Source organism: Miscanthus floridulus, chromosome 4, assembly GCF_019320115.1.
Source record: "Miscanthus floridulus cultivar M001 chromosome 4, ASM1932011v1, whole genome shotgun sequence".
In the NCBI taxonomy this organism is placed as follows: domain Eukaryota; kingdom Viridiplantae; phylum Streptophyta; class Magnoliopsida; order Poales; family Poaceae; genus Miscanthus; species Miscanthus floridulus.
Genome location: NC_089583.1, coordinates 19,797,697 through 19,824,476, shown reverse-complemented (window position 1 = coordinate 19,824,476; position 26,780 = coordinate 19,797,697). Strand labels below are relative to the sequence as shown.

The window sequence follows — 26,780 nt, the reverse complement described above, 5'->3', positions numbered from 1 at the left end:
AATCGCTCCCCAAAAACCTAATCACCGCACACCCCGTGCAAGGTTCGCATGCGGACGAGGGTTCCAGAGGCACCTGCTCTCCCGCTTCTCCGTGCGCGCAGAGATACAGGATGGGGAAGCCAGAGGGCTGATGAGATGTGGTCTCTCTTGGAAGTCAAGCAGAAGATCTGGACTGACGGGGGACTGTGGATTTATGGCTGCGATAGGAAGGAAGAAAGGCAGCGGAGAATCCTAGGAGACGGAGAGCGAAAGAGACGGTAACTGGCGCAATCAGTTCGCCTCCACCATCGAAGAGAGAAACTCCCATGATTATGTGGATTAAATAGCAAAACCTAGCTACGCCCGCCCGCTCGTTCGCCGCCCGTGTGCCTGCCTCACCACGGCCGGCCACGGCTCGGCCCGACGCGGTCGGCAGCGGCGGCGGCGGCGGCGCGCGCGTGGCACCCCTTTGTCCTTTTATCAGCTTCTCAATTAAGATGGATAATTTCCAACCATATAAGTTGAGTAACCGTTCAGTCAAAATCCCATACGTTGTTAAACCATACAACACTTAATGTTACGTACCATAGAGTTTTATTTGATTTATTAAATATTATATGGGTCAAGCCCATAATATATCCAACATCCCTCTCACGAAAGACATGCATCAGACTCCCTGTTCGCTTATCTTATAATCCGTACTTTTCAGCTTGTTTTTCAGCTAGAACAGTATTTTCTCTCCCAACAAATCAGCCGGAACAGTATTTATTCTCCTTTTTCTGTTTGTTTGTTGCCTTGTTGTATTGATTGGAAGAGCACATTGCAAAGTTTGCTATAGAGGAACAGGTAAAGAGATAAGACTGGCCAATAATTTCAAAGGCTTTGTTTGTGATCTGTCTTGTGATGAGATGTGAAACCCATTTGCGACCTATATATGGCCCTAGCACCCAGCCAAAGTCACTTGCTAAAGGTGCTTTTGATTTGCCTATCTATGCGTCCTGTATAACTGTATTAGCATGTTCCTGAAAATAACCACATCGTTTCAACATGTGTTTAAGGCAAACGTGAAACCTTATATATAGAGTTTGACATAGTCAGCCTTTGAACTCTTACCTTCCAGATAAAATGGTGTCACATTTCTGTAATCCTCAGTGTAATTTTCTTCAAACTTAGTTTCATTTTCTTTCTATTTAGTTTCATTTTCTTTATATTTCTCCCTCCATTCTATGCTAGTCCCCCATCCTAGAAAAATGGAATAAATTTACTGCACCAAATTAATAACTAGCAGGAAGCATGTATGCTGTACGGGGACAAGATAAAGGGTGGATGGATAGTTAAAGAGAGATAAAGGAAAAGAAAAGGAGCTCCAACCCTTCCAAAGCACATAGGGTACGGTTCTATCCCTATCTTTTTTTCTATCTGATACAACATGTAGCGGCGGATTCAATGGTGCCCTACCGATACCGGAGGCCGTGGAGCCCCCTAAATTTTTAGGCAAAGTTCTATCGTGTAGGTGGGGTTGAGACTTAAAATCGAGCAGCAGTCGGAGGTATGTTGCTTTCGCACTTTTGTTCAGTCCCCCTTAAAATTTTTTCTGGATCCACCATTGCACACAACTCACATACTACATACTCACATCATACGCACACATACGCGTGCGCGTCTGTACACAAACAAAGAAGAGATTGGGAGACTCTCTAGCCTTCCGGAAAACGCACAGTACCACCGAACGCGTACATGTGCGTGTACCATGCAAATTCTAGAAAAAATTCAAAAAATAGGTGTGACACCCGTGTTTAAACCATGGTGGTTAGCGTCCCCCTAGACTGCCTTACCAGTACCACTGGACCACAGACCCATCCGCTCTCCCTCCTTTTCTTGCAAGGCTACGAAAAGGCCCAAAGCAAATTAAAGCGGTCTGAATACATGTTTAGGTGAACTTATCCTCCTACTTAAAATAAATCAATTTTTAAAGTTAGTCTAGTTCAAATTAATTTAGAGTTTAACTAAATTTATGGTAAAGAGTACTAATATTTCATAAACTCAAAGGAAACTATGTGCGTCCATGTTTAGGTGAACTTATCCTCCTCCTTAAAATAAATCAATTTTTAAAGTTATTCTAATTCAAATTAATTTAAAGTTTAACTAAATTTATGGTAAAGAGTACTAATATTTTTTACATGAAATTAGTATGTGTACAAACTTAGGGTGGATATAGAGCAAACCATATTTTTTAGCTTTTTTTAATTGACATTAATCACATTTATTATAGTTTTTTGAATTGTTTAAGACCGAACTTGAATCTAGGTTCAACGAGTCGAGCCAGAGTCAAAAGTCAATCAAAATCAACTCATTTTATTTTAGAAGAAAACTTTAAAACGAGCCACCAAGCCAGCTCAACGATTTTGTTGTCCAGCCCTAGTAGATATACCGAAATACATTTTCAGAATCTACTTATTTGGTGTCATAAATGTTGTTATTCTTTACCAAATAAAAAGTTGATCAAACTCAAAATAGTTTAACTTAAGGTGATTCTAAGAGTTTATTTATTTTGGAATGGAGAGAGTACATATACTATTGCGTTGTCTGTTTGATTGGGCTCCTTCGGGCTCCGGCTTCACGCTATATTACCGAAGGAGTCACAAATCGTGACTTCTCCTGTTCCCAAATCATTTTAGCATGAGAGAGAAAATGGCTCATTTGAACAGTGCTTCTACAGTATGAGTTGTAGGAGGAGCTGGAGCAAAAAGTGAAAAAAAAAGCCCTGCCAAACATGCCTTGAAGTCCTTTTTGGTAGAGATTCACATGGCTTCAGCTTCATCTATTGTTGCATTGTTCATATTACTATAGTGTTGCTGTTCACAAAGTTCTTTTCCCATCTCCTCTCAACATTAGGAGTCGGTGAAGCTACTTTTTTTTGTTTCACGACTACTATAACAAGAAGGCAAAGCTGGTGAAGCTCTAAACAGGACCTAAAGCTTGGTACTGTTAAAAGTACATCCAGCATGTGTGTAGATTTAGTGTTTTGTACTCCTTTATCACAACGATAGTATTGGCGCATCTCCTATGCATTGTGTGGGAATAATTGGAACGGGTAAGTGCTTAGGTTGGAACCTTTGTTCATCATGTATAGTTAGCATTGTTGATCCATGTTCTAAGTAGTGCTTCGGTACACTACCGAGTAAGACTCTAAGAACCTATTTGTTTCGGCTTTTATTTGCCTTCTTTCATGACCGTGTCGAAGTATGTTTTTCATTAAGCAGAAGTAGAGTTTAACAATTTAAAGTAGAAGTAAAGTTTTTCATTAGCTTATGCTAATGTTTATGTTGATTTATTGTGAGAGAAAAATAATATTCATTCACTGGCCTGTTTGGAGCTATTAGCACTAAAGTTAGCAGCCAGACCTACTACTGAGAGGCTGCTAAATACTAGTTCTATTAGCATGTCTGGTGTTGCTAATAGGTACTAAGAGTTTGTATGTATCTTTAATCCACTATCAACCACCTATTAGGAGATGGATCCAAACGGTGTTTACTAAAAAAATAGTTAGCTAAGAATAACAGCTATTAGCTAGATAATTCTTAGTGCTAATAGATCAAACATGTCCTTAGGTTATTGAAAAAAGACTGTGAAATACTCTCTGTTCCTTAAAAAAATTGCAATTCTAAAACAGTGCTACGTTTCAGTATATCAAATTGACCCCAATTGCCTATGCAATATATGATGCAATATTCCCTCCTCTAGCAATAACTAGCCCCCTCGTGGATCTATCTACCCCTTCAATTCGTCCCCGATTTATTACGCCATGGCAGCTGCTGAACTGCACCCAGCTGCTTACGCGCCATTTATTGTTGCCACGGTGCCACTGCTCTTCACCTGTCCCTGTCCTCTCCTCCCCTTTAAAAAACCATCGATCGTTCTCCATCAAGTTCCGTCGAACACCCACCAGGCCAGACACGCACTGACCACTGTGCTCACCTCAGCCACCTCGAAGAGAAGATCTAGCTAGCGAGCGGCCAATGGCAGCAAAGTGGTGCTTCATCGCCTCCTTGCTGCTCTGTCTCGCCGTCGCATCGGCGGCGGCAAGAGCAATGCCCCGCGACTGCGACACCAGCACCGCTACCTTCGCAGCGGTCGCCGGCGCCGTGGACGAGGCCAAGACCGCCGACGTTTTTGGCGGCCGGACCAGCGGCGGCGGGCTCTTCGGCGGCGTCCACGGCCCGCTGGGCGGGGGCGTCGCTGGGTTCGGCCCGTTCGGCGGGGCCGTCGCCGGCGCAGGGCCGTTCGGCGGGTTCGGAGGCGGCGCCGGCCTCGGTGGCAGTGGCGGTGGCGGAGGAGGAGGCGGCGTCCCGTAAGGCGTGCGTGGAGTGGATGGGATGCGTGCGTGTGCGCGTGTAATAAGTTGTCTATACGTACGTGTACCTACGCCGCGTACGTGTATACATGTGTGGGTCGTCAGAGTGTACTCGGTGTATTATGTTTTGTACAATGTAGAACATGCATGTCAATGTTTTGGTCGTGTCGATCGTCGGTCGAGAGTCGTCGTGCCCTGATGTACGTAGATGTATGTTGGACCTGTACTGTACCCTTCGCTCTGTGACTTGTATGTTCACCAAATCATCAGCATCACATTGAACTAACGTCGCCACTGTCATTTTGTATGTTTAGCCGGTTGCTCGTTCTTTCGAGACTTAGGGTTAATTAAATTGTGTTCTCCTTCTCTCTCCGTAAACTTTCTTTTGAATCACAAAATAAAGAACTAGTGAAGACAAAAATAATGACTTCATCGTCCTAGTTCATTTTGTGAAGACAAAAAAAAAAACAGCTCTTCGCCACGGTGCACGGAGACGCCGAAGACGTTCGGACCTCTACCAAGTGAGGTCTTACTTTGTTTATTCTCTTCCTCTCCGAATAAATCAATTCTCAGAGTTGTATTAAATCATTTTTTTATATTTAACAGAATGTATATAAAAGAGCATAAGCGTATATGATACAAAATGAGTGCGTTATGAAAATATATTTTAGGATTGGTTGGCTCTTCGTTATGTGCTTGGACTTTATTCTCTCTCGTTCCAAATTAGAACGTCGATACGGTAGGATAGGGGTTTAGAGGTCTTCTCAATCTGCTTGAGAAGATCTTCTTAAACCGGAATACCTGGGGCTGTCTAGCCACCGCAGATCGAGTTTTTTTTTAGTATATATATACTATTTAAAATGGAAACAAATACATGTTGTGAAAGCACTTTCACGGCAAATGTGTCGAACAATAATTCAACATTATTGTTGACATTCAAATTGGGCCCAAGCTGATTTTAGAATCGGTCCATGCTAGTGTTGGCCCAATCCAAAGAAAACCCTATGAAAAAACATAAAAATAGTACCACATTTGTTTTACAACGGGACAAGACCACCCTTTCTCCATATAAAATATGGAGTACACGGACGATTGATATATCCAACTAAACGATCCATCTATTATCAATTTATCCATATCCATTTTTTACCTCTCGTCTCTTCCAACCCCCTTGTTGTCCTACATGTAGAACACCCTCATCGTACGTCTCCCCAACGGTTGTTCTTGGAAGGCGTTCATGGATATATCGGGCGAAGAACTAGTGTCTAATCGGTCTTGCCGACCCGCTGGTCGGCTTCGCCGTTGAGACCTCCCTTCGCTTTGTGCTAGGCTGTTTGTGGCCTCTAGACCATCTAGCCCATAATAATGTGTGACCCGAATCGGTGTCTTATCAACCTGCATGCAGTGATTCCTTTTTTGTATTTTGGTCTCGTTCGCTTCACTGAAAAAACAAGCCAAAACACGTTTTCGGCTGATTTGTTGTAGGAGAAAAACACTGTTCTGACTTAAAAAAAACAAGCTAAAAAGACGGATTATAAAAGAAGGACTTTGTGTCATATTGGAAACCGAAAATAATGTCTCGCGTGGTATACAGCGGTGGTGCTGCATGCATGCGCGCTTCAGATTGCAATTGCACCTTTTTTTTAGATCGACTGCAGTTGCACCTGAAAGGGTCACCAAAGAAAGACGAGCCCGTGACGCGTACCGGCATGTCCCCTCACCTCCACAACGCTTTTGCAGCGGAGCTCACGCCGCGCGCGTGTTCTCGTCTCGCGGCCCGCGGGGAAGAAGAAAAAGGGTCTCACACACATCTCGCTCGGCCCACGCATGGCTCCCACAGGCTGCCGTGTGGGGCCCTGCCCTTCGTCAAAGGCAGCGTGGCCACCGAGGTGCAGTCTGTGGCCAGCTCACTGGTTCAGGTCCTCGCCGAAGTTGCATAGCCAGTTGGACCTTGCCAGATCGGAGTAGTATAGCGAACGCAGCCACACCTGCCAAATCCTTCTCCGGCTCTCCGATCTGGCGATCTAGGTATGGCCGTATGGCTCTCATCTCTCACTAATACAAGGTAGTTCTTGGCATGGGTAACGTTCAGCCACAACCATATGGCTGTTCGAAACCACAGATGACCAAAGGCCAAAAATTTCCTGATGTCCCTGCTGAGGTCGTTACATCGAAAGCCCACCGACCTAGCATGTTCGCTTGCTCGTAAGCGATCGTAAATTTTCAGCCGAGAATAGTGTTTTTCTCTCACACCAAACCAGCCAGCAGTAAATAATCCACGATCGTTTACGGACTCCCGAACGTGCTGATGTCCCTGCTGATCCTGATTCCAGTGGCAGGTGGCCGCCTAGCTGACCCACCCGAAACCATCCGTCACACAACAGCCACTCCAACCCTGAGGGCATGACCAACGCAGGCGAATAGTACCGTCAGCCTCAACCAGAAGTTGTATTCCATGTAGACGAGGAAGAGACAAGGCAAACAGTCTCACAGCGCAAGCAAGAAGATACTGAGTATTTTATTTTGGGTCCCACCAAGCATGCAGCAGTTTCTGCAAGCTATCATGACAGACGGCGAGCCCACAATTGGTTGACTAATGCTGATTTTATGTGAAAGAAAAATACGGTTGGCTGGTTGCAGAGGCTATCGTTCGCAACGCTCGCGCTTCTGCAAGCTATCATGACAGACGGCGAGGCTACCATCCGGTATGATGTGGAGGATAAATGCAGACGTGTTACTTGAGGCTGCATGACACTGTGTAGGCTGTGTAGCGTTGGGGCCGGCCTCACGTCCGCAGCCAGCAAGCAACTGTGCTGCCGCCGCCGTCACAAAATAGCATTCAGACTGACACCACTGGGAACTGTCCATGTGCTCAAAACGGTCTCGGTTCGTTTTTACATATCGCAGGTGGAAAATGGGCATTGTCAAACATTGCCTGCAATCTGGGGAGCAAACGTAGTAACATCTACTGATATAGGAGTAGCAGCAGCATGGATCAGGGTAGCACACAAGCTATACATGCACAATAGTAGCATCCAAAATTACACGACACAACCCCCCCTTTCACCCGGTTCACCCAGTCAATTCCCAACCAACCAACAGCAATCAACACCGACATCAGGAATAATAACTCTCTCTGATGATCACCAAGAATAATCAGCGCAGGACTCAACACGACGACTAAAAGAGCAAAACTCCACATGGTCTGTGCCAGGCACGGCCCATCTGTAAGTCCCACCCCCCACTCCTCACTTGCTGCCGCACTTGAAACCGTGGCACACCGACAGGATGATGATGAGGATGAGCGCGATGATGATGCCCAGGACGATCAGCTTGATCTTCATGTTTTGGAGCCACATCTTTCGCCGCACCTTGGTGCCCTGCTGTCTAAAATCTTGTGCCTGCAAACAATGTTTTTCAATTCTCATCACAGGTTACATGTATGCAGATTGGCTTGTTTGAATAGATCCTAGTTAGCAATTAAAGAAGCTGCTTTCTTTCTTATCGTTATTTATTTCCCTATTTCTCGGCCTTACCTGCCAAATGCTCATTGTACGAGATAAATGGGTAAACCCACACACATCAGTAGTATAAGAGTTTGGGCTAAAACATTAAACATCTATGTGCAACTCCAGATTACTATAGAGTACATATTTACGAGGTCATTAGAAGATAGACCAGATCAGAACCACCATTAGTTAGTAAACAAAATTAGCAACTTATCCTCAAGCAAGCAGATAGTGCAACTAATGCTACCGATGAACCAGTGACATAGCAGCTAGTCAGCTACCAAATCTGTGGAAATAATTATACCAGTCAGTTTAACCAGAGATCAAGTGATCAACTATAGATGCATAATAATATAGTGTCTCTGCTATGTAACAGCATGCTAGTCATCTAACATAAGATCGCTTCACCTTAGAAGCTATTGCTTATGGCTTGCTAGTTGTCCGACAGAAAAATGTTAGCTCAGACTAAAGGATCTGTTGACCTTCAAGACAGCGTTTTCGCAGCATGATGTTTTGACCAGTTAATTTAACCAATCATCATGTTTCAACTTTCAACTGATAATAAAACACATGATACCTGTTCTAGTGAGAATTATTTAACAAATTACGCGATCCCTACAATGCAGTAATGACATTTCAACGAACAAGGTCACTAGCACTTTAGATGCATTTGAGTAGTGCAGATATCAGACTTCTACAGCATATCAAGTTAAATTTATTATATACTTAACGTTAAGGGTCAAGAAGCTATACACATTTTTTTTCTCAGGGTGAAAGACCTACGCTAACTTCTATAGCCAATTTGTCCTAAACGCTACCATAAAGTCATATGTTCTATAGATAAAAAGAGTTGCTTTCTTGGATCTACACACTTGCAAAATTAAATGTGCTAATGTAGGCATCATAAAGGAATCCGTTACCTGAGAACGCAGATTTTCAGTTTTGTCAACAAGCAGCTCAATCTTCTCACCACGGTCAAGAACCTGAGCATCAAAATAGTAATATGGAATCAGGAATAATGTTTGAGGTGTGCCATGTTTTCCATTATAATGCAGATATGTGTATCTTTTCAGATGATTAAATATAGTACCTTCTCAATATTTTCCATCATACTCCTTTGACTTCTGAGACTTGGGCCTTCACCTTGGCAAGCTTGCTGACCTCCTCAGGGTGGTCCACACAGTACTGCATGTGCTCTTTAAGCTTCGATCTTTAATGGTAAAAACAATTAGATGTTAGTCAAGAAAGTCAAGGGATCTAAATGATTGATTAAATATTATATAAAAAGAACAAAGGGTACACACCCAAACTCCCTGTTCAAGCTGTTTGCTGCGGCAGTAGCTGCTTTCCCGCCTCCATATTTTTTGGTGAAGTCTTCCTTAACTCTGTCCAGGAAAGCTATGGGGATTTGTCGCCCAACTGATTCAACAGCAACTACACAATACGCTGAAGAAAAGCAAACAATATTTATCATCGAGATGTTCTAGAGCATTGGCTCATTGATAAAGTAAGCATTAAAGCTCAAATATATTAACCTGCGTTTCACGTTAACCTAATAACTTTCACAAGGGATAGATAAGTAAAAAAGAAATAGCTATATTTGCTTCAGGTCAACCAAAGATGACTTCAAGAAAAGGAAATAATGGATCTTCTATATTAGCACAGTCATATTGAGGCTGTCCAATACATGCGGAAACACTGTTAATCAAAGTATTCTAAAGATTAGCACCCACTCACAGGTCACAATGCCAATGCAAACTCCCCATTATGTACTCACACAGTGTTACTTGCAGCATACTTCTCTTGCATAATAACTTGGTATACTTGCTCTAGAACAACACAATCTATTGAAATGGATGCCTAACTCATATCAGGCACTAAGAACTTGACATTACAACATCCATTATCGCATAATACTACAATATGCTGCAACCTCTTATGTGATACAAATGAAAGCGAAATTTAGCTACACAACCATGGAACCAACTAGCACCAATTGAATCGGCAAAGTGGCCACCCCTTCCAATGACTAGAAACAGAAGCAATATACCCCGCGTAGTTCCATCCGAGAGATATATGCCAGTGCTTTCATCCCCCACGGAAAGCACAAGAACGCAATCCAATCGCACAAAATCGAGAAGCCCCCTGAATCTGTGATAAGGTTCCCTAAAGTCAAGGACGATCGAGACAAGCTATATCCATAACGCATCTCAGCAGATGCAACGGGCCTAAATTTTCTGCTGCCCACCATGCAAACCATAGATAGAAATATCCGAGCAGGTGATCCCCCTAAAAATAGCCATTTACAGCAACTCCCCAAAACACATCTCATCTCATCTCAACTCAAAGTGGAGTCCAAACAGCAGCTCCGATTGATGAGCGTCAAGCAACAGCCCGCTCCACTCAGATTAGCCTCGAAGCAACCGTCGAATCTAACCCCACCTAACACCACCTCGAATCGACCGAGCCTGAGACCCCACCCCCACCAGGCGACGGATCGAGGCGAGCCCCGCGAGATCTAAGCGAGGCGAGCCCCGAATCGAGCCCGCGGCGGCGCAGATCCGCGCGGGACAGGGCGGATCGGGGCGAGCGACGGACGGGGAGGGGGAGGGAAGCAGGCTACTCACTGAATCCGTCCTCGACGAGGTAGTTGAAGGTGTGGCCGTCGCAGTTGTAGGTGAACTTGTTGTTGCTGGCGGGGAGCTTCTGCAGGCACTGGGCGGCGATGGTGGTGAAGTTGCCGGTGAACTCGGTGTACTCGGCCAGCACCACGGTGCCCCGCGCCACGAACGCGTAGATCAGCGACTGCTGCCCCATCGCCTCGGCTCACCTCCTCCTTCTCCGCCGCCTACGGACTCAGCCTCCCGCTCTTCGCCGCCGCAAGTGATCCGGTGGAGCTCGCCGGAAGGCGCTGGGGGGCGTCGGAGTGGTCGAGAAGGGGGAGGAGGGAGGAGGGGTCTGGGAATGGGGTGCCGTGGGAGGGCGTGTGGAAAGGAAAAGAAGGGGAGGAAGGAATCGAATTAGGGGTGGGTGGGGACACGGCGGCCCACGGGGTGGGTGTTTTTTGGGGACTTGGTCCTCGGCGGGTCGTAGTATTATGGGCAAGCCCCTGGTTACTTTGACCCGTTTTCATTTCGTGAGATGAGATGATTTTTTCTCACCTCACGCTTATCCGTCTCCATGTTTTTTTTTTTTGTTGCCACGTCTAACGCGTATTCAGTGTGTGTGGTGTGTATACGAGCATGGGTTATTTATTAGCCGTTACGCCCGTTAGCCTCCAGCTGTTTGTTAATACTCATGTCAATGTGAATACTGTATATCCGTATCTCTAGAACTTGTAAAAAAAAGTCACCAGACGAAATAGATGGTAGAAAATTGTTAGGTTACCAAAGCGAAGCTAAACTTACAATTGTCAGAAAGAGAAAGAAAGAACGTGTGGTACCACGTTTAAAACTTTTTAAAGGGAAAATTAGAAGAAATCAGCATGGCTGAATTTCCATCAACAATCAATTGATCCTTAGGGCCTGTTTGGTTACTTGAGATTAAAGACTAGAGACTATTTTTAGCTCCTTTTAGTCCTTTTTAACTAAATATGAGTGACTACTAGAAGGATTTTTAGTCTCTAGTCTACTAGCCCCTTAGGAGAGGCTTTTTATGACTAATAGACCAACTTTACAGCCCTTATCCCTCCCTCTCTCCTCCCTCACCTCTGTCAAAAGGAAAAAGAAGGATATTTTAGTCTTTGTTCAGCCATTTAGTCCATTTTAGTCCCTAAAACCAAATATGTTATTTAGTCCCTCTTTTAGTTTCTAGACTCTAGTCCCTGGAACCAAACAGAGCCTTAATTGAGTGGGGCAAAGATATCGTGAGTGTAGCATCAGGACTGCAATCTTATTTCTAGAACATTGACTCAAAAAGTCTTTTCTTTTTTTCCTTTTTTATTTTGCTTCCGGATGCTCTGTAATTCACTACTATAGGATTCCTTTGAGGTGACTGTGTCCTTTTTTGACCGGAGGCGGGCACCTTTTTTGCCCGCCTCCGTTATCCCTAGCTAGGCCAGCCTCCCGAGCGTCCGCCTCGGTTAATGTTTAACGGACGTGACCACCTCGGTTAACCATTCAATAACTGAACAACCGCCTCCGTTAATACATTAACGAAGGCGGTCACCGTTGCGCAACCGCCTCCAAAAAAATTCTATTTTCGGAGGCGGTTGGCTAAAGATGCATGCCTCCATAAAACAATTTCTGGAGGTGGGCACACTATAATGCCCACCTCCAAAAAGGCCGAGGCTCAACAGGCCTAGACGAGCCCAATAACCGTCTTCGAGTTTAAATACAAGGAGACTTAGGGTTTCTCCTCACTTCTCTCTTTCTCGGACTAAGCCCCTCCCTCTCCCTTCCTCCTCGCGAGCCGTCGTCTCCTCCGAGCGCCCCTCCCTCTCCCTCCTCGCGAGACCGAGCCCCAGTGCCGCCCCTCCTCCCTCACTCGCCCCTTCTCTCTCTCCCTCTCTCGGTGGCGCGAAGGCAGCCCCCACCGGCGTCGGCGACGTGCTGGGCGCAGGGTGGCGGCGGTGGCTCATGGGACCGAATCTAGGCGGCGTCGTGGCCCCGGCTCCCTCTTCCCTCTCCTTCGGCACAGCAACGGTCCCCTCCTTCCTCTCTAGCGTGACGCACGGCCCCCGGCCCCCTCATCCTACCGCGCGGTGCGCGGCGGAGGTAGATCAGTTCTCCCCGTCTCCCTCTCTTCGTCTCCCTCACTCGTCCCTCTCTCCTCGGTGCAAATCTGTAGCCGCCCGGTCCTTCTCCGACGACGGCGGGTCCAGATTCTGCCATCGCAGGGCCCGATCCGGTGACAGCGGGTCCACATCCGGCCACGGTAGGGAGCCTCGAGCTAGATGCGGCAGCGTGGACGCGACGGCGGTGGGCTCGATTGTGGGCTCGCCCGGGCTTTTAAAAAAACGATTAACGAAGGCGGGCACCCTAATACGCCTGCCTCTGTTAATAGATTAGCCGAGGCGGGCAGGGCAACCGCCTCCATTAAATCACGATTAATCGTGACCTTTGATTGGAGGCGGTTGCAATGCCCGCTTCCATTAACCATTTTTGCCCGCCTCGATTAAAATTTCTATAGTAGTGATTTATTAGTGCAACTGTGCAAGCACGTTGTGTGAGGAAAACAAATAAGAATCGGCACCTACAGTTCCTTGCAGAAAAAAATATAATAACCCAAAATAATATGTGCACACGGGATGGGTAGATCAGTAGATGTAGTGGTTACAACTTAAGAGATTGCAATCATTTGCATTTCTAGATAAAAAAAAAATCACAAGAACATGTAAAAAGAAAAGACGGTCAAACCAAAACAAAAAAGTTTTTAGCATTTACCAAAACAAATAAGTATCATAGTTTTGTTCGTCCCCCCCCCCCCCCCCCCCCCCCCCCCCCCCCAAAAAAAAAAAAACTAGTTTTATTAGCATTATACTCCCTCCGTCGCATGTCGCATTTGAAGGAGTTTTCTTGAATAATGGAATTCGCAGAGCCACGTCGTCGAAACACTCTTATGTGTTCGTTCATGACAAAAGAAGGGACTTTTCTGTGGATGCAGCTCGGTCCATATATGACTATATATATACGAGTGCATGTGATATTCGATATTAGGAAGAAACTCAAAGCAATGGAGGTATGGGTGTACAGTATATGGAGTATATACCACTACGGTCTAAGGTAATGGCCCTGCAGATGCATTGGCCCTTTGCGTCTTGTTGCACCAACAAACAAATAAAGCCAGGTGCGTGGCCGGCTGTGGTTCAAAGGACAGACAGAGGTACGGGGCGTTGGGTCGCACTCAAAGCCAGCGAACACGCCGGGAAAAAATAAAGCTAATTCTGACGCTCGAGGGAACGTAGGCGTAGACCGTGCTGGATCGGTGCTCACCAGTCACCAGCAAGGCAGCAAAAACAGAGAGGACGGCCAGTTTTTTCCGATCCGGTCCTTGCGTTGCCGCGATATCCCGGGTGGCTCCAGCGCTGCGGCCTGGTCGGGTCTGGTGGGTGTTGATGAGCATACAGGCAGCACGAGCGAGTTCAGGGTTACCTACCCACCTAAGTACTTCGTCGATCACCATGACATGTGACTCATTCCCGGCACACCTTATTTTACCTTTGCCGCTAATTACACTACATCTTCCCACCAATAATATAAGAAGACCCCTTGAAATAATACTCGCGGCCCGTGTTGCCGTCTGCGCTAGGAATCGTCGACTGCGACCGTCCATTTATCCGTCTCCGGACGTGACCGAGGGGGCACTCGACTGTGACTGTCTAGTCATACGGAGGACGCGCTTCCTTGTAGGCGACAGCAAGATCCACATCCATCATATCCCCCCGCTGCTGCTGGCCTCCCGCGCGGCCAAGATCGAGCGACAGCAACGTACTGGGGTGTGGGGCAAAAGGGCAAACGCTTCCCGTGGACGCCCGCCTAACGCGACCGACACCGCGCGCCGGATCGCGACGGCACGGGGCGTACGCCTCGTCTCCCTCCCTCGTGCTCCGGCTCCTGCGCTCCGCCCCAGCCAGCCGTCCTCCCGTTGGTTTCGCTGATAAGTCAGGATTGAATGTACCGTTAACTGATTTGTTATAAAAAAAAATTGTTTATTAACTTGAAAAGTATAGCTTATTAGCTAAACGAACCGGACGCACGCCCGCCGACGCTCATCGCACCAGGCCACCCTACTGAACCTCTCTTTGTTCTGGTTCTGGGTCACGGTCATCGCTTGTTTCTTTTCTGATGATGTCTGTGAATAACTGAATATGCGATGCAACACGTCGGTCATCGTGGGTTCTGAGTTCAGACTGATGAGTGGCGTCAATTGCCTCTCTCTTTGCCAACCAATGTGGCGTGGATAGCGGCAGTGGCCATTTCTCCGCGCTTATTTGAGCAGTGCCCCGGATCGGAAAGCACAGAATACGCCTTGAGAAAAATATTTGGTGGGAAGAGATCGATCAATGCAACCCATCCTTTCCTTTGGACCTTTCCTACTGGATTTTTTTTTATTTTTAACATTTTTTGTAAATTAATTTTAAATTTAACACTGTTTTTTTCTTCAAAACTAGTACTTTTGGCCGCGCCTATTGCCATGGCGCGGCGAAACGTCTGTGCCACGCCATGCCTGGTGGCGCGGCAGTAGGCTGACGTGGCGAGTTCACCAGTAGCAGCGGTTGACTCCTCCACAGACCACCGAGCACCCAGGGACTCCGGAATGGGGTCTACCGCCACCTCCTCCTCTCCAGGTCCAGCCTTCGGTTGCTCGATAGTCTGGACGAGCGGGGTCGGATCCTTCGCACGTCTTGCACTGCATCAGATCAGCTTGTCAGTCGCCAAAAAAACTAAGGAATGACGGCAAAATAACTCTTAAGGTAAGGATACTTATGGTTTGGCCTATCGGTACAATTTCTTGAACCGGCGCTGCCTACCCGAGCCCCTAGCCACGGCCTTGGGGTCGACGCCTGCGTCTTGAGGTGGAGGTCCCGTGGTCTCTGTCGTCGGCCGTTCCCCCACCCACCGCCCCAGGGCTCCCCTCGCCTGCTGCTAGGGATGAAAACGGATCAGATACGGACGGATATCACCGATATTATATTTGTTTTCATATTTCTGTCCGGATTCAAATTTGAATACAGATAGTGTCAACTATGTCGGATAGAATACGATTGGATATCGACATCATAAATATGCGATCTGAGTATTCGAATACGGATACGGTATCGGATGTTGGATATCCGGACTCGAATACGGACAGATCTCAACCCCTCTAAACGGATTCGGATTCGAATACGGTCGGAAAATATCCGTACCGTTTTCATCCCTACCTGCTGCTCAGGGACTTCCTCCGCCCGCCACTTTGGGGCTCCCCTCGCCTGCTGCTCGGGGACTTCCTCCGCCTGTCGCTCCGGGGCTCCCCTTGCCTGCTACTCAGGGACTCCCATCGCCTGTTGTTGGGGAACTTCCTCCCCTCCCATTGACTGTTCCTCTACACGCGTGCTGCGCGGAGGCCCCTTCGTGCTTGGTGGAGGAGCCACTGGAACGTCGTCGTCATCCGACCACTCGAACACCGCGGTTCTTCGTGTCTGAGTGGTCTAGTCACCACTAAGCGAGATGCCGCTCGGCTTGAGGGGAGCGGCACCCGCCATCTTTCTCTTCTTCTCGACCGGCTCATCTGCCGTAGCCCTCTTCCCCTGGATTTTCTCTGACACCGGGGATGGACTCTCCAACGAGATGCTGACGATTTCCTCCTCAGGCTGCGGCGGTGGCTGGGCGTCTACTCCCTTCGGCCAATCGCGCCTCGGCACGCGCGAGAAGTACACCGCTCTTTCCTACGAATGGATCTTCGCATGAGTAAATCAGTCAACTGCTCGGCAATGACAACAGATAAAAAAGCGTTAGGAACACACAACTGAGATATTTACATGAGGAGGCAGATTTTTGCAGTGAAAGGGTTTCGTCTGCCCTAGCAAGTTGAATGAGGCAAGTGGAGCGAATAGCTCTGTGGCCCACTCCTGCACAACATCCCTCGACAGCATCTCCGACCTCTCCCAGGTACCGTTGGTCTCCCCCTTGAACTCAAAGGCAGGGTGGGCCCTCTCCTTGCAGGGCTAGATATGGCGCACTATAAAGCTTACCGCCACTAATCCACCGTTGGTCTTCACGCCCTTTATTAAGCCAAGGAGCTCCCTCACTTGCTCCATATCAGCGCTGCTTGACGTCTCCGACCAGCTCTTCTGGCTCTCCGATATGTGGTCGGCGTTGCAGCAGACTGCAAGGTGGCTCTGCTTCATGTAGAACCACCTGGTGTTCCACCCCTTCAGCGATGTGCTTAGCGAAACAGTAAGGTATTCCCCCGCCATTCCATCACGCAGCTGATGATACACTTCGCCGACCACCTTGGAACCACCGTCGTCTCTCTTCTTCAGCCAGAAAAGGTGACGGAAGAGATTGAAGTGTGGAAGGATTCCGAGATATGCCTCACAGAAATAGATGAAGATAGATATGTGCAATATGGTATTTAGGTGAAGGTTGCACAGACTAACCACCCAGAGCTCCAACAGATCCCTCAGTAATAGATGAACAGGAAATCCCTACCCGTACCAGAAATAATCCTCAAATACCACCATTTCGTCGGTATGAGGAATGGGGAAGGGCTCATCGAGGGCCAGCCACCATTCGGCGGTGACATGGTCAGGCAGAACGCCCGCCTCCACCAATCTGTTGAGCTCCGCCTCTCCCATTCACGACAACACCCACTCTTCGCCACGTCGGATTTTGGCACTCGCCTTCTGGGGGCTCGTCTTCTTCGATTTCGTAGCTCACTTCTTCAGCGCCATCTCTCAGATCTGGTTAGGGTTTGGCGGCGGAAGCAGGAGTAGATGTGAATCTGGAAATACGATGGCTGAGGAGGAAGATGAAATGATAAAGGGGCAAAGGTATGAGCGCGGGGTGCGGCGGCGCAGTTATAAAGCACTCCCCCACCTTTTTGTATTCGAGGGTTTTTGGGAAATCGTTCCCGCGATTTACGCTTTTCTGAATTCTCCGCAACTAAAGGTGGGCCGTTACCTGGGTCTTCGCACAGCCCCGACTCGTATCGCTGATTTATCTCCGTAATTTGTTACGGCTCGTCGAATATTCGCCGACATCTCTGTCAACCGTTACGGCTCAGTAATTACTACTGTACAACCATTACTCCGGTGTTTTCTCCGTGATTCTATTTTTCTCTAAGTTGACTGCTATTTTTGACCCTGACACCACGTGACCATGTCACTTACTGTCAGGCTCGGGGACTAAGTGAGCGCACTTCATCTTACGGTGAATGTGCTTTTTAGGGCTACGCCCGAGGACTGGCTGTCTGCTCGTCTGGTCTTCTATTTTTCTTCTACTTTGGACCCTGGCACCACATGACTACGTCATCTACTATCAAGCTCAGGGACTAAGTGGGCGCACTTCACCTCACGGTGAATGTGTTTGCTTTATTCTGGAAGACTTCGCGTCTCTTGAAGCTGAAGAAGACTATCTTCTTTTCTCGTGGTCGGACTCTAAGTGGGCACACTTGGTCCGCTACGAAGAAATTTTTAATTCTGAACTTGAGCTCTTTACACCCTTATGGCAAGCCGTGCTTGGGTTATACTGCTCGGCTACGGTTCACGTTGCTCGGCGACGGTTCACGCTGCTCGACAACTGCTCACAGCTGCTCGACAACTCATCACGGTGGTCGGACCATGAGTTTGACTGCTCGGCTTTGTTCGCACATGCTTGGATAAGCTCAAGACAGTATTGCACAACAGGTACAAGACGCTCGGGGACTAGCTGTGGGGGTACGACCCCGGATACCCACGGCAGGCCTTATGGGTTGCGCCCCCAGAGGCGGCCCAGGCCGCGCAGCCCACAAGACGAAGTCTTGCGGGACACGACTCTGCTCGGCACCTCCCGCAAGACATCGGGAAGATATCCTGAAAATACTACGAGATCTGTTAGGATACGTATGATCCCAAGATTCATGTAATCTGTTATTACTTTTCGGTTATCTCTCAAATCTAACCGACTTATAACCCTGTCCCTCCGGACTATATAAGGCGGGCAGGGACCCCCTCCAAACTCACGTAATATTATACGATAGCTAATACAAACCAACAGACCACAGGAGTAGGGTATTACGTCATATTGACGGCATGAACCTGTCTAACTCGTGTATCTCTGTTGCCTTCTTGCTCTTGATCACACGCTTCTCTACCGATCAATCTACCTTCGTGGAATATCTTTCGAAGGACTGCCGACGATGAGATTCAATATGTCCCCCTAGTCACACTTAGGCTTTTGTCTCCGTGCCAAATCACGTGCTCACATGGGCATGCTATTTTGCATGTGTGCTAATTGCTGAACCGCTCCATATATTCTATGATGACAAAACAGATTCAGCGGTCGGGCACAATCACACACCCAGTCACCTCATGTTTTCAAAAAAAAAAAAAAAACACTCGGTCAGTCGTAGAGCACCTGCTCAGCTGCTACTTGGTTTTATCTGAAAAGTTCTGAATGCATGGCCTTGTTAATCACCGGTGCTGCTGCTTGGCCTGTATAGGGGCTACTCTTTCGTGGACCCATCAGCCCAGTACTTGCGTGGCTTGTAGTAATGGGCCTAACAAGGGTCCCCTAAGCCCGAATAATTTCTCACCACAGCGACAAGCCAGCCCACAAAAAAAAAAATCAACTGATGAGGAATACTGTAAACCCACATATGAATGGAAATTTATTTTTGTTTTTTTTTTTGTACTCAAGACGTGGGGAGAGGTGAAACCCTTTTTGCTGTGTGCCGTGCTCTATAATGAAGCTTACTAGATGATACTCCATACGTCACCGCCCGAGAATATACAGAGAGAAAAGAACAATATCAATACATGGTAATGAAATTTTGCTTAATTACCAATATATAAGAACTTGACCTCAAAGATACTCCGATTCAAATTTGCAGTACAAAGAGTACCAAGGACAATGTATCCAAGTCATAGTTTTTTTTACAAGATGGATATGGCATAGTTGTTAAGTTACTTTGAAATATAAGAGCACCTCCGATGCTATATCGAACCGAATGGTTCGGAAAGGACGAGTACGTTCGACGGCCCCAGTGTAGACATCAATTTTGTGGAGTCCATCGGCTACTACAAAAATATATTCCTATCCGAACGTGGAAGACTTTGAATGTGTCGTTTCCCCATCTCTGGCTCACGCATGTACGAGATAGAGACCCCGTTCGTTTGGAGAAATTTAGAGGAATTTATGAGAGGAAATCAATTGTAAATAGTAACTTTCAGCCATAAACAGTAACTTTTGCACCATCCGAACGGGGCCATATTCTTTTATGGCCTCTGTTCAACGCGTCTATGGAGTTCGTTTTTGTGCTCCGACAACAACGGTTTGACAGTGTCAATGGTTTGGTTTGAGAAGCCCATGGTTCGCTTTCGAACAACGCTGGAGCTGCTCTAAGGACGTGCCACGACACTTGTCATTGAGAGGAGACAATAATGAAACCTCAAGAACCAAATCAAATTTAGAGGTTAATTAGCCATAAGATATATTTTTTAGAATTAATCGCAAAGAGGCTAGACATCTATTTGCTGTGACCATGCCGGTAAATCCCATAGGGTTCTTTGACCATTTTAGAATTTTGGATATCCGGTTTTCTCATCGTAGCAAAGCTCACATGTACAACCAAGCTATGTTGTATATCACAACACACCAAGATTCGAAATATTAGAGTCCCGAAGGACATTATCTGAATTTTTTGTTCTTAGTGGTGAAAATAAAATCATTTGGAAAAAGAAAACAACCAACACGAACCGTACATAATCACTAAGTGAACATGGAGTCTCACGATATAGAGTCATCAGCTAGGCTCAATCTACCATCAGTATGAATGCCATACGAGTTTGAAGCGATGACTGGCTAAGAAAATTTATCCATCAAATCTTTACCAAAGAAAGTTAGGTCTTCTTAGCTGAATGATCCAACAAGTAGATGACAATGCCTAGCTCATTGGACGAAGGGATGGTGTCGGTGCAGAAAATGACCAACACGTAAATATTTGTAGTTTTGCCGTACGTTGTGATCGGATGTGGCCTAACACTCAATGACACAGGGTTTATGCTGGTTCAGACAATGTGCCATACGTCCAGTTTGAGTCGATCGGTGACTTTATTCCTGAGCCTAGGTGCTCGAAGTTTGCAGTGAGGTTACAAACGAGAAGGAGAAAGATGGGGGTACAAGAGGTCCTGTCGGACTCTGGTCTGAAGGGACGAGAGTGACGGGAACTCCGCTATGTGCTAAGTGTTCGAACGGGTGCTCGAGGTCTGAACCTGGTGGTTCTGCTGTTATGTGTGAGTGAACTGATCGATCTATCTGTTGGGAGATAGCGTATCCCCTTTTATAGACGAAGGGGGCGGCCTTATAAGAGAGAGATTGTACGTATGCTAAGTCTTGTTGCTCACGTCGTCGGGTACAAGATGATTGTAGGCACCCATAACACTGTTAATGTCAGATGCAGGTGGAAGGTTGCATCGTCTTCTTCTGGTATGAGTGTATGACAGATGTCGGTGCCTGTTACACTGTTGATGCCCAGAGGCATGCAAGGGGTTTTACCGTGTTCGCCTGGTAGGGTAAATGCCGGCGCCCACAACACTATACATGCCCAGAGGCATGTGGGGGGGGGGGGGCTTACCGTGTTTGTCTAGTATGTGAGTTGATGGCGCCTACAATACTGTAGGGTAAATATCGGCGCCCACAACACTGTTTGGGTTTCTGACATGCCAGGAAGGTTGTAGGGTACCCTTCCGAGATGCCTTGTTGGTATTGTCCTGCAGGTGTACAGGGCTACGATCCTTGGTATTGCGGTTGACTTGAGTGTCCTGCCTTACTTTCTCCATTCGTTTCCTAGTCCATACCGAGCGGGCGTTCCCGGTCGGTTGGTCCCAGTCAGCTCTGATTGCGCCAGTCGGAGAAGAGCTGTAAGCAGGGGTTCGACGCATCCCTGGTTGGAGACGCGGGTCGGAGTCGGAAGTGGGGTTTGGCCAGGCCTTCCAGTCGGAGAGGTCGTCCGAAGGTGGGCTAGAGTCGGAAGCGAGCGCTGTTCCTCTTTAGTGAGGCCTTCCGGTCGGAGAGGCGAGCCGGGGTCAGAAGTGGGCGCTGTTCCTCCACGGCCAGGTCTTCCGGCCAGAGATTGGATCGCCCTTCTGGCCTGTCGTTTTAGGTATTTGGGTCAGCCTAGGAGTTTGCGCGTTGTTTGCAACGTTGTCTGCTGGGCCGAGCCTTTGCTGGGAAGTCGATCCATGAGGGACCCTGGGTTTATGAACCCGGTGGCGTTCTCGCCAGACATACAACATACTCCCTCTGTCCTGTAATATAGTGCATTCTAGGAATTTTAAGATAAGTTAAGAGAGAACATAAAAGACCCATGAACCCTTATTTTATTTTCTAATCAGACGTTATTATCAACATGATTAATGGTGATTGGTTGATAAATGGAAAGTATTTAATGTAAAATTAGATTTTGTCTTCTAGAATGTATTATATTTGAGGACAAATTTTGAATGCTAGAATGCACTGTATTACATGATGAAGGGAGTCTTTTTTTTCTACATTTGCGTATTTTGTGTTCGGATGATCTAGGGACATGAGTAGGTAACTAATTTTTGGTAGAAGTTCGAACACGTTGTTGGTTCTATCTTTTGAACCGTTTAATAGGATTACACCCTTTCATTTGGTAGAGGTTCAACAATCTTTTGACAAATAGTTTTATTTTGTCTCTACCGAGCACACCTTGATCACCAATTTTCATGAATAAACTGTTGGCGTTAGGATGTCCGATGGGATAGGATTTCATTGGACGGTACCGTGGACCGAACCGATTCGTTTCCTCAGCGCGCACTAGCACTCCGTGCCCCCCTCCCCGCCCGTGCCTACTTTTCACGCGCCCACTTGGGGCCTACGCCCATGGGACTGCTAACACCCCTTTCTGCTTTCCACACGCATCCCATATTGATGAGGACATCCCTTCCATTGATACAACCACACCTACTGCACAACAAGGTCCGATGACAAGAGCTCGAGCACGACAACTTAATTATCAGGTAAAGTCGTTCCTCGCTGTTCATACAAACTCGTCTCAGAATTGGATGCTACTAAATCATGGTGATGATTGTCTTATTCTTAGGAATGTTGGTCAAGACTCCATTGCCTCATGTTTAGACCCCATGATGAGGATGGAGCAGCCGAACAAGTGGGAATCATCATTAATGGGGCGCACAGCTCATCTCGAGACAGCAGGGGACACTCCATCAAAAGTACCATAACTCCTTGATACGAGATCCAATGAAGCTGGTTTTTGACTTGTTGGAAAGAGCGCGTCGTCCTCTTTCACATGGGTCCAACCCCACTATCAGAATCTACCGAAGCTGTGTGCAGCAAGCCAAAGGATGTAGAGACCTACAGTTTGGGCCTGGGCCTTGTACTAACTACAACCCTTTGAGGGACGCCCAGATTAGGGTTTCCCACTCCCCCTTGTGCTCTCCTCCTTATAAATAGAGCCAGCAGCCATCAGAATGAGGGTGGGTTTTGTTTAGATGCAAGATAGCTGCTGCTTCTTCCTTGTAAACACGTGTGTCGGCTAGACCACCCGATTTGCTTGTTTCAAGACCCCAACTTGTGATTCAGATTCAGCCTTTGGCTTAAATCCGTGAGTTATTTGCTTGTTCATCTTGTTCTTGCTTGTTCTCGGTTGCTTGCAGGTTCTTGGTGTTCTTGGCACGGCAAGAACATCACAATCGGAGCCGGTGTACCTGTTGCTAAGGCGCAGCAACCTTGTGGTCGTTGTAGTCGGACAGCCAACGTCAAATCCACCCCAAATCGAGTTTATCCACACTCACCAAAAGATCAGGAACAACCCCTAGTCCCATCATGTGGTAATCAGAGCAAGGTTCTTTGGTGAGTGATTTACCGTTCATTACTTTACCTATAGTCCAGAAATATAAAAATAGGATAGAACTGAAATTCCAAACACAAGTTTGAGCCTTGCTGATCTGCTTAGTTCTTTGCTTGTTGAGTTTGTGCTTTACATCGTGGTGTCAAGTGCTGGTTCTTAGGTTCTAATCCTTTAGAGTTTCGAGTTCTTGTCACGTTTTAGTCACCACACAATCCGCTGTTGCCTTCCCCCCCCACTTTAGCCGCTGCAATCTCCACCAATACCACCACCACCACCACCAAAAGCACCGCTGCTCTCTCCACCTTTTCACTGAAACCCTCACCACCATCACCTTTAGCCACGCCTACACAAACACTACCTTATGCACCTGTCCTTTTGGTGCAAATCTGAGTACACTCAATTTTGAAAATAAGAGAGTTCAAATTGCATATTTGTACTACTTGTTGCAATCCTTATCCCTAGTAAAAGAAAGTCTATGCTACTTGTTGCATTCTTGTTATAATCATATTGCAAAAGTTCAGTTTGTGCGCTACTTGTCGAAAAGAAAAGAAAAGAAAATAAAAGAAAATAGAAAAGAAAAAGAAAGGAAAAGGAGGAAAGAAAGAAAGAAAGAAAAAAAGAAGGGTTAAGTTGATGCTATTTACTCTCATCATTTCCATTGTTTGCTACTGTCCGGTGACAACATTTGTGTCTAGGCTCGCGTCTCTAGCACGGGTTAGCCTAGGACTAGCATGATACTATCTTTGAACACTTATTCAACTTGCATTGACTAACGTGGTTCCAGTTGTACCTTGATTTTTTTAAGCCACCTACAGCTCCATAAATTATCTACAACATCACAGGGTTCTACTTGCTACTACTTGTGTTGTTCTTGTCGTCGCCAACACCATCTGCATAGCAAGGTAAGGACATGTAAGAACTCGGTTGCACATGCTGAGAGAATGAAAATTGTTGCCACCTAATTCAGTTAGTTGGTAGGACATATTTTCTTGTGATTCCCTTGCTACATACTAACCATGGCAGGAGAAGGTGAAAGGACCCCTCCACAATCACCTCGATCAAAAGCCTTGCTGCAACACTTTGAACGCAAAGTGAGGCTCCATGCTGAACACCTTGATGAGGATGTTCGTGTCACCAATGAGCGCCTTGGTCAATTGGAGACGGCTCAGATTGAGACCAACACCAAGTTGGCTTCCTTGGAAGGCACTCTTGGTTCTGTTAATACATCTCTTGTAGGTGTCTTGGAGCGATTGGAGAGGATGGAACAGAATCGCTATGATGGTTTCGAACGACGCAATCACAACAACAACAACACCATGGGCAGTGCTGCTGGTCATGATGAAGAAGAATATGTAGCAGACACTGAGCTTGATGAGGAGCTGAATGGTCATCGACGCATCGAACAACATCGCCACCGCCATGAGACAGGTCCTCGCCGACCACGGCAAGAGGTACGTGCCGATGACTCATTTGGCAAGATTAAATTCACCATACCTACTTTTGATGGGAGGTATAATCCTGATATATACCTTAGTTGGGAATTAGCTGTTGATCAGAAATTTACTTGCCATGATTTCCCTGAGGACAAACGTGTTAGGGCTGTAACTAGTGAGTTTACTGACTTTGCCTCTGTTTGGTGGTCTGAATACCATCATAAGAACCCAAATAACACACCAACTTGGGATGCTTTGAAATGGGTCATGCGGGCCAGATTTATTCCTTCTTATTATGCCCGTGATCTTTTACATAAGTTGCAACAATTGAGGCAAGGATCCAAATCTGTAGAAGAGTACTATCAAGAGCTATAAATGGGTATGCTTCATTGCGGGCTAGAGGAAAATGAGGATGGTGCCATAGCTAGATTTATGGGTGGGCTGAACCGGGAGATTCAGGACATTCTAGCTTATAAGGAATATAATTCTGTCAATCGTTTATTTCACCTTGCTTGTAAAGCTGAACGAGAAGTGCAGGGATGACGAGCTAGCATGAGGGCTAACATTCCTGCAGGTCGTGCTAGCCCATGGACACCCTCCAATGCTGCTGCACCGTCAACGCGTGCACCCCCACAATCTTCCTCGACCATCAAGCCACGCTCCTCTACAACAAATTCTGTACCATGCCCAAGTGAACCAACTAGAGGAGCAACGGCTACATCTACCAAGAGTTCATCCTCGGTGGTATCCACGGGGAGAACAAGGGATATTCAGTGCCTACGCTGCAAAGGATATGGCCACATACGCAAGGACTGCCCAAGCACACGTGTGATGATTGTGTGAGCTGATGGTGGGTATTCCTCTGCTAGTGATTTTGATGAAGAAACATATGCTTTGCTTGCTGCTAACAATGTAGCGGAAGGAGATGATTTCCAACAAGACGAAGAGCACATTAGGGCTGAAGCTACTGAGCACTATGAGAGCCTCATGGTGCAGCGGGTGCTAAGTGCCCAAATGGAGAGGGCTGAACAAAATCAGCGCCACACTTTGTTTCAAACCAAGTGTGTAATCAAGGAACGCTCTTGCCGTGTGATCATAGATGGAGGAAGCTACAATAACTTGGCAAGTGCTGAAATGGTGGAGAAGCTTTCATTGAGCACAAAACCACACCCGCAGCCTTACTACATTCAGTGGCTTAACAGCAGCGGCAAGGTGAAGGTAACCCGATTGGTAAGGGTAAAGTTTGCCATTGGTTCTTATCATGATTCCATTGACTGCGATGTTGTGCCTATGCAAGCATGCTCTATGTTGTTAGGTAGACCATGGCAGTTTGATAAAGATTCCTTGCACTCTGGTAAAACAAATCAATACTCTTTTGTGCGTAATGACAAGAAGATTGTGTTGCACCCCATGTCCCCTGAGTCTATTCTAAGAGATGAACTTGCTAGATCTAGCAAACTTAAGAATCAGGCTGTTGCTAGTGAAAATCAGATTGTCGCTAATGAACTTGAGAAACATAAGAAGAAGTCTAGCAAATCTGTTCACCATAATAAAAATGAGATCAAGCTGAAAGGCTCTTGTTACTTTGCCACCAAATCTGATTTGGATGAGATTGATGCTAGTACTATTGTTTGCTATACTTTGGTTTGCAAAGAAATTTTATTTTCACTCGAAGATACATCTATTTCTTTGCCTCCTACTATCACTAATCTTTTGTAGGAGTATGCCGATGTTTTTCCAAAGGAGGTACCACCAGGGCTGCCACCAATTCGAGGGATTGAACACCAGATTGACCTCATCCCTGGGGCTTCCTTGCCTAATCGTGCGCCGTATAGGACCAACCCGGATGAGACAAAAGAGATTCAGAGACAAGTACAAGAATTGCTCAACAAAGGTTATGTGCGTGAGTCTCTTAGCCCTTGTGCCGTTCCCGTGCTTTTAGTTCCTAAGAAGGATGGATCATGGCGCATGTGTATTGATTGTAGAGCG

At 46.7% G+C, this 26,780-nt stretch overlaps 1 protein-coding gene and 1 pseudogene across 1 annotated transcript; one reads left to right on the top strand and one right to left on the bottom strand.

Moving 5' to 3' along the window:
• The first annotated feature begins 3,872 nt into the window (after positions 1-3,872).
• On the top strand, positions 3,873-4,632 carry LOC136551086 (uncharacterized). The gene has a single exon (XM_066542670.1). The coding sequence runs from the start codon at positions 3,999-4,001 to the stop codon at positions 4,332-4,334; it is 336 nt and encodes a 111-aa protein (XP_066398767.1). The 5' UTR covers positions 3,873-3,998; the 3' UTR covers positions 4,335-4,632.
• A 2,644-nt stretch (positions 4,633-7,276) lies between these two features.
• On the bottom strand, positions 7,277-10,832 carry LOC136549506 (vesicle-associated membrane protein 721-like; annotated as a pseudogene).
• Positions 10,833-26,780: the final 15,948 nt, after the last annotated feature.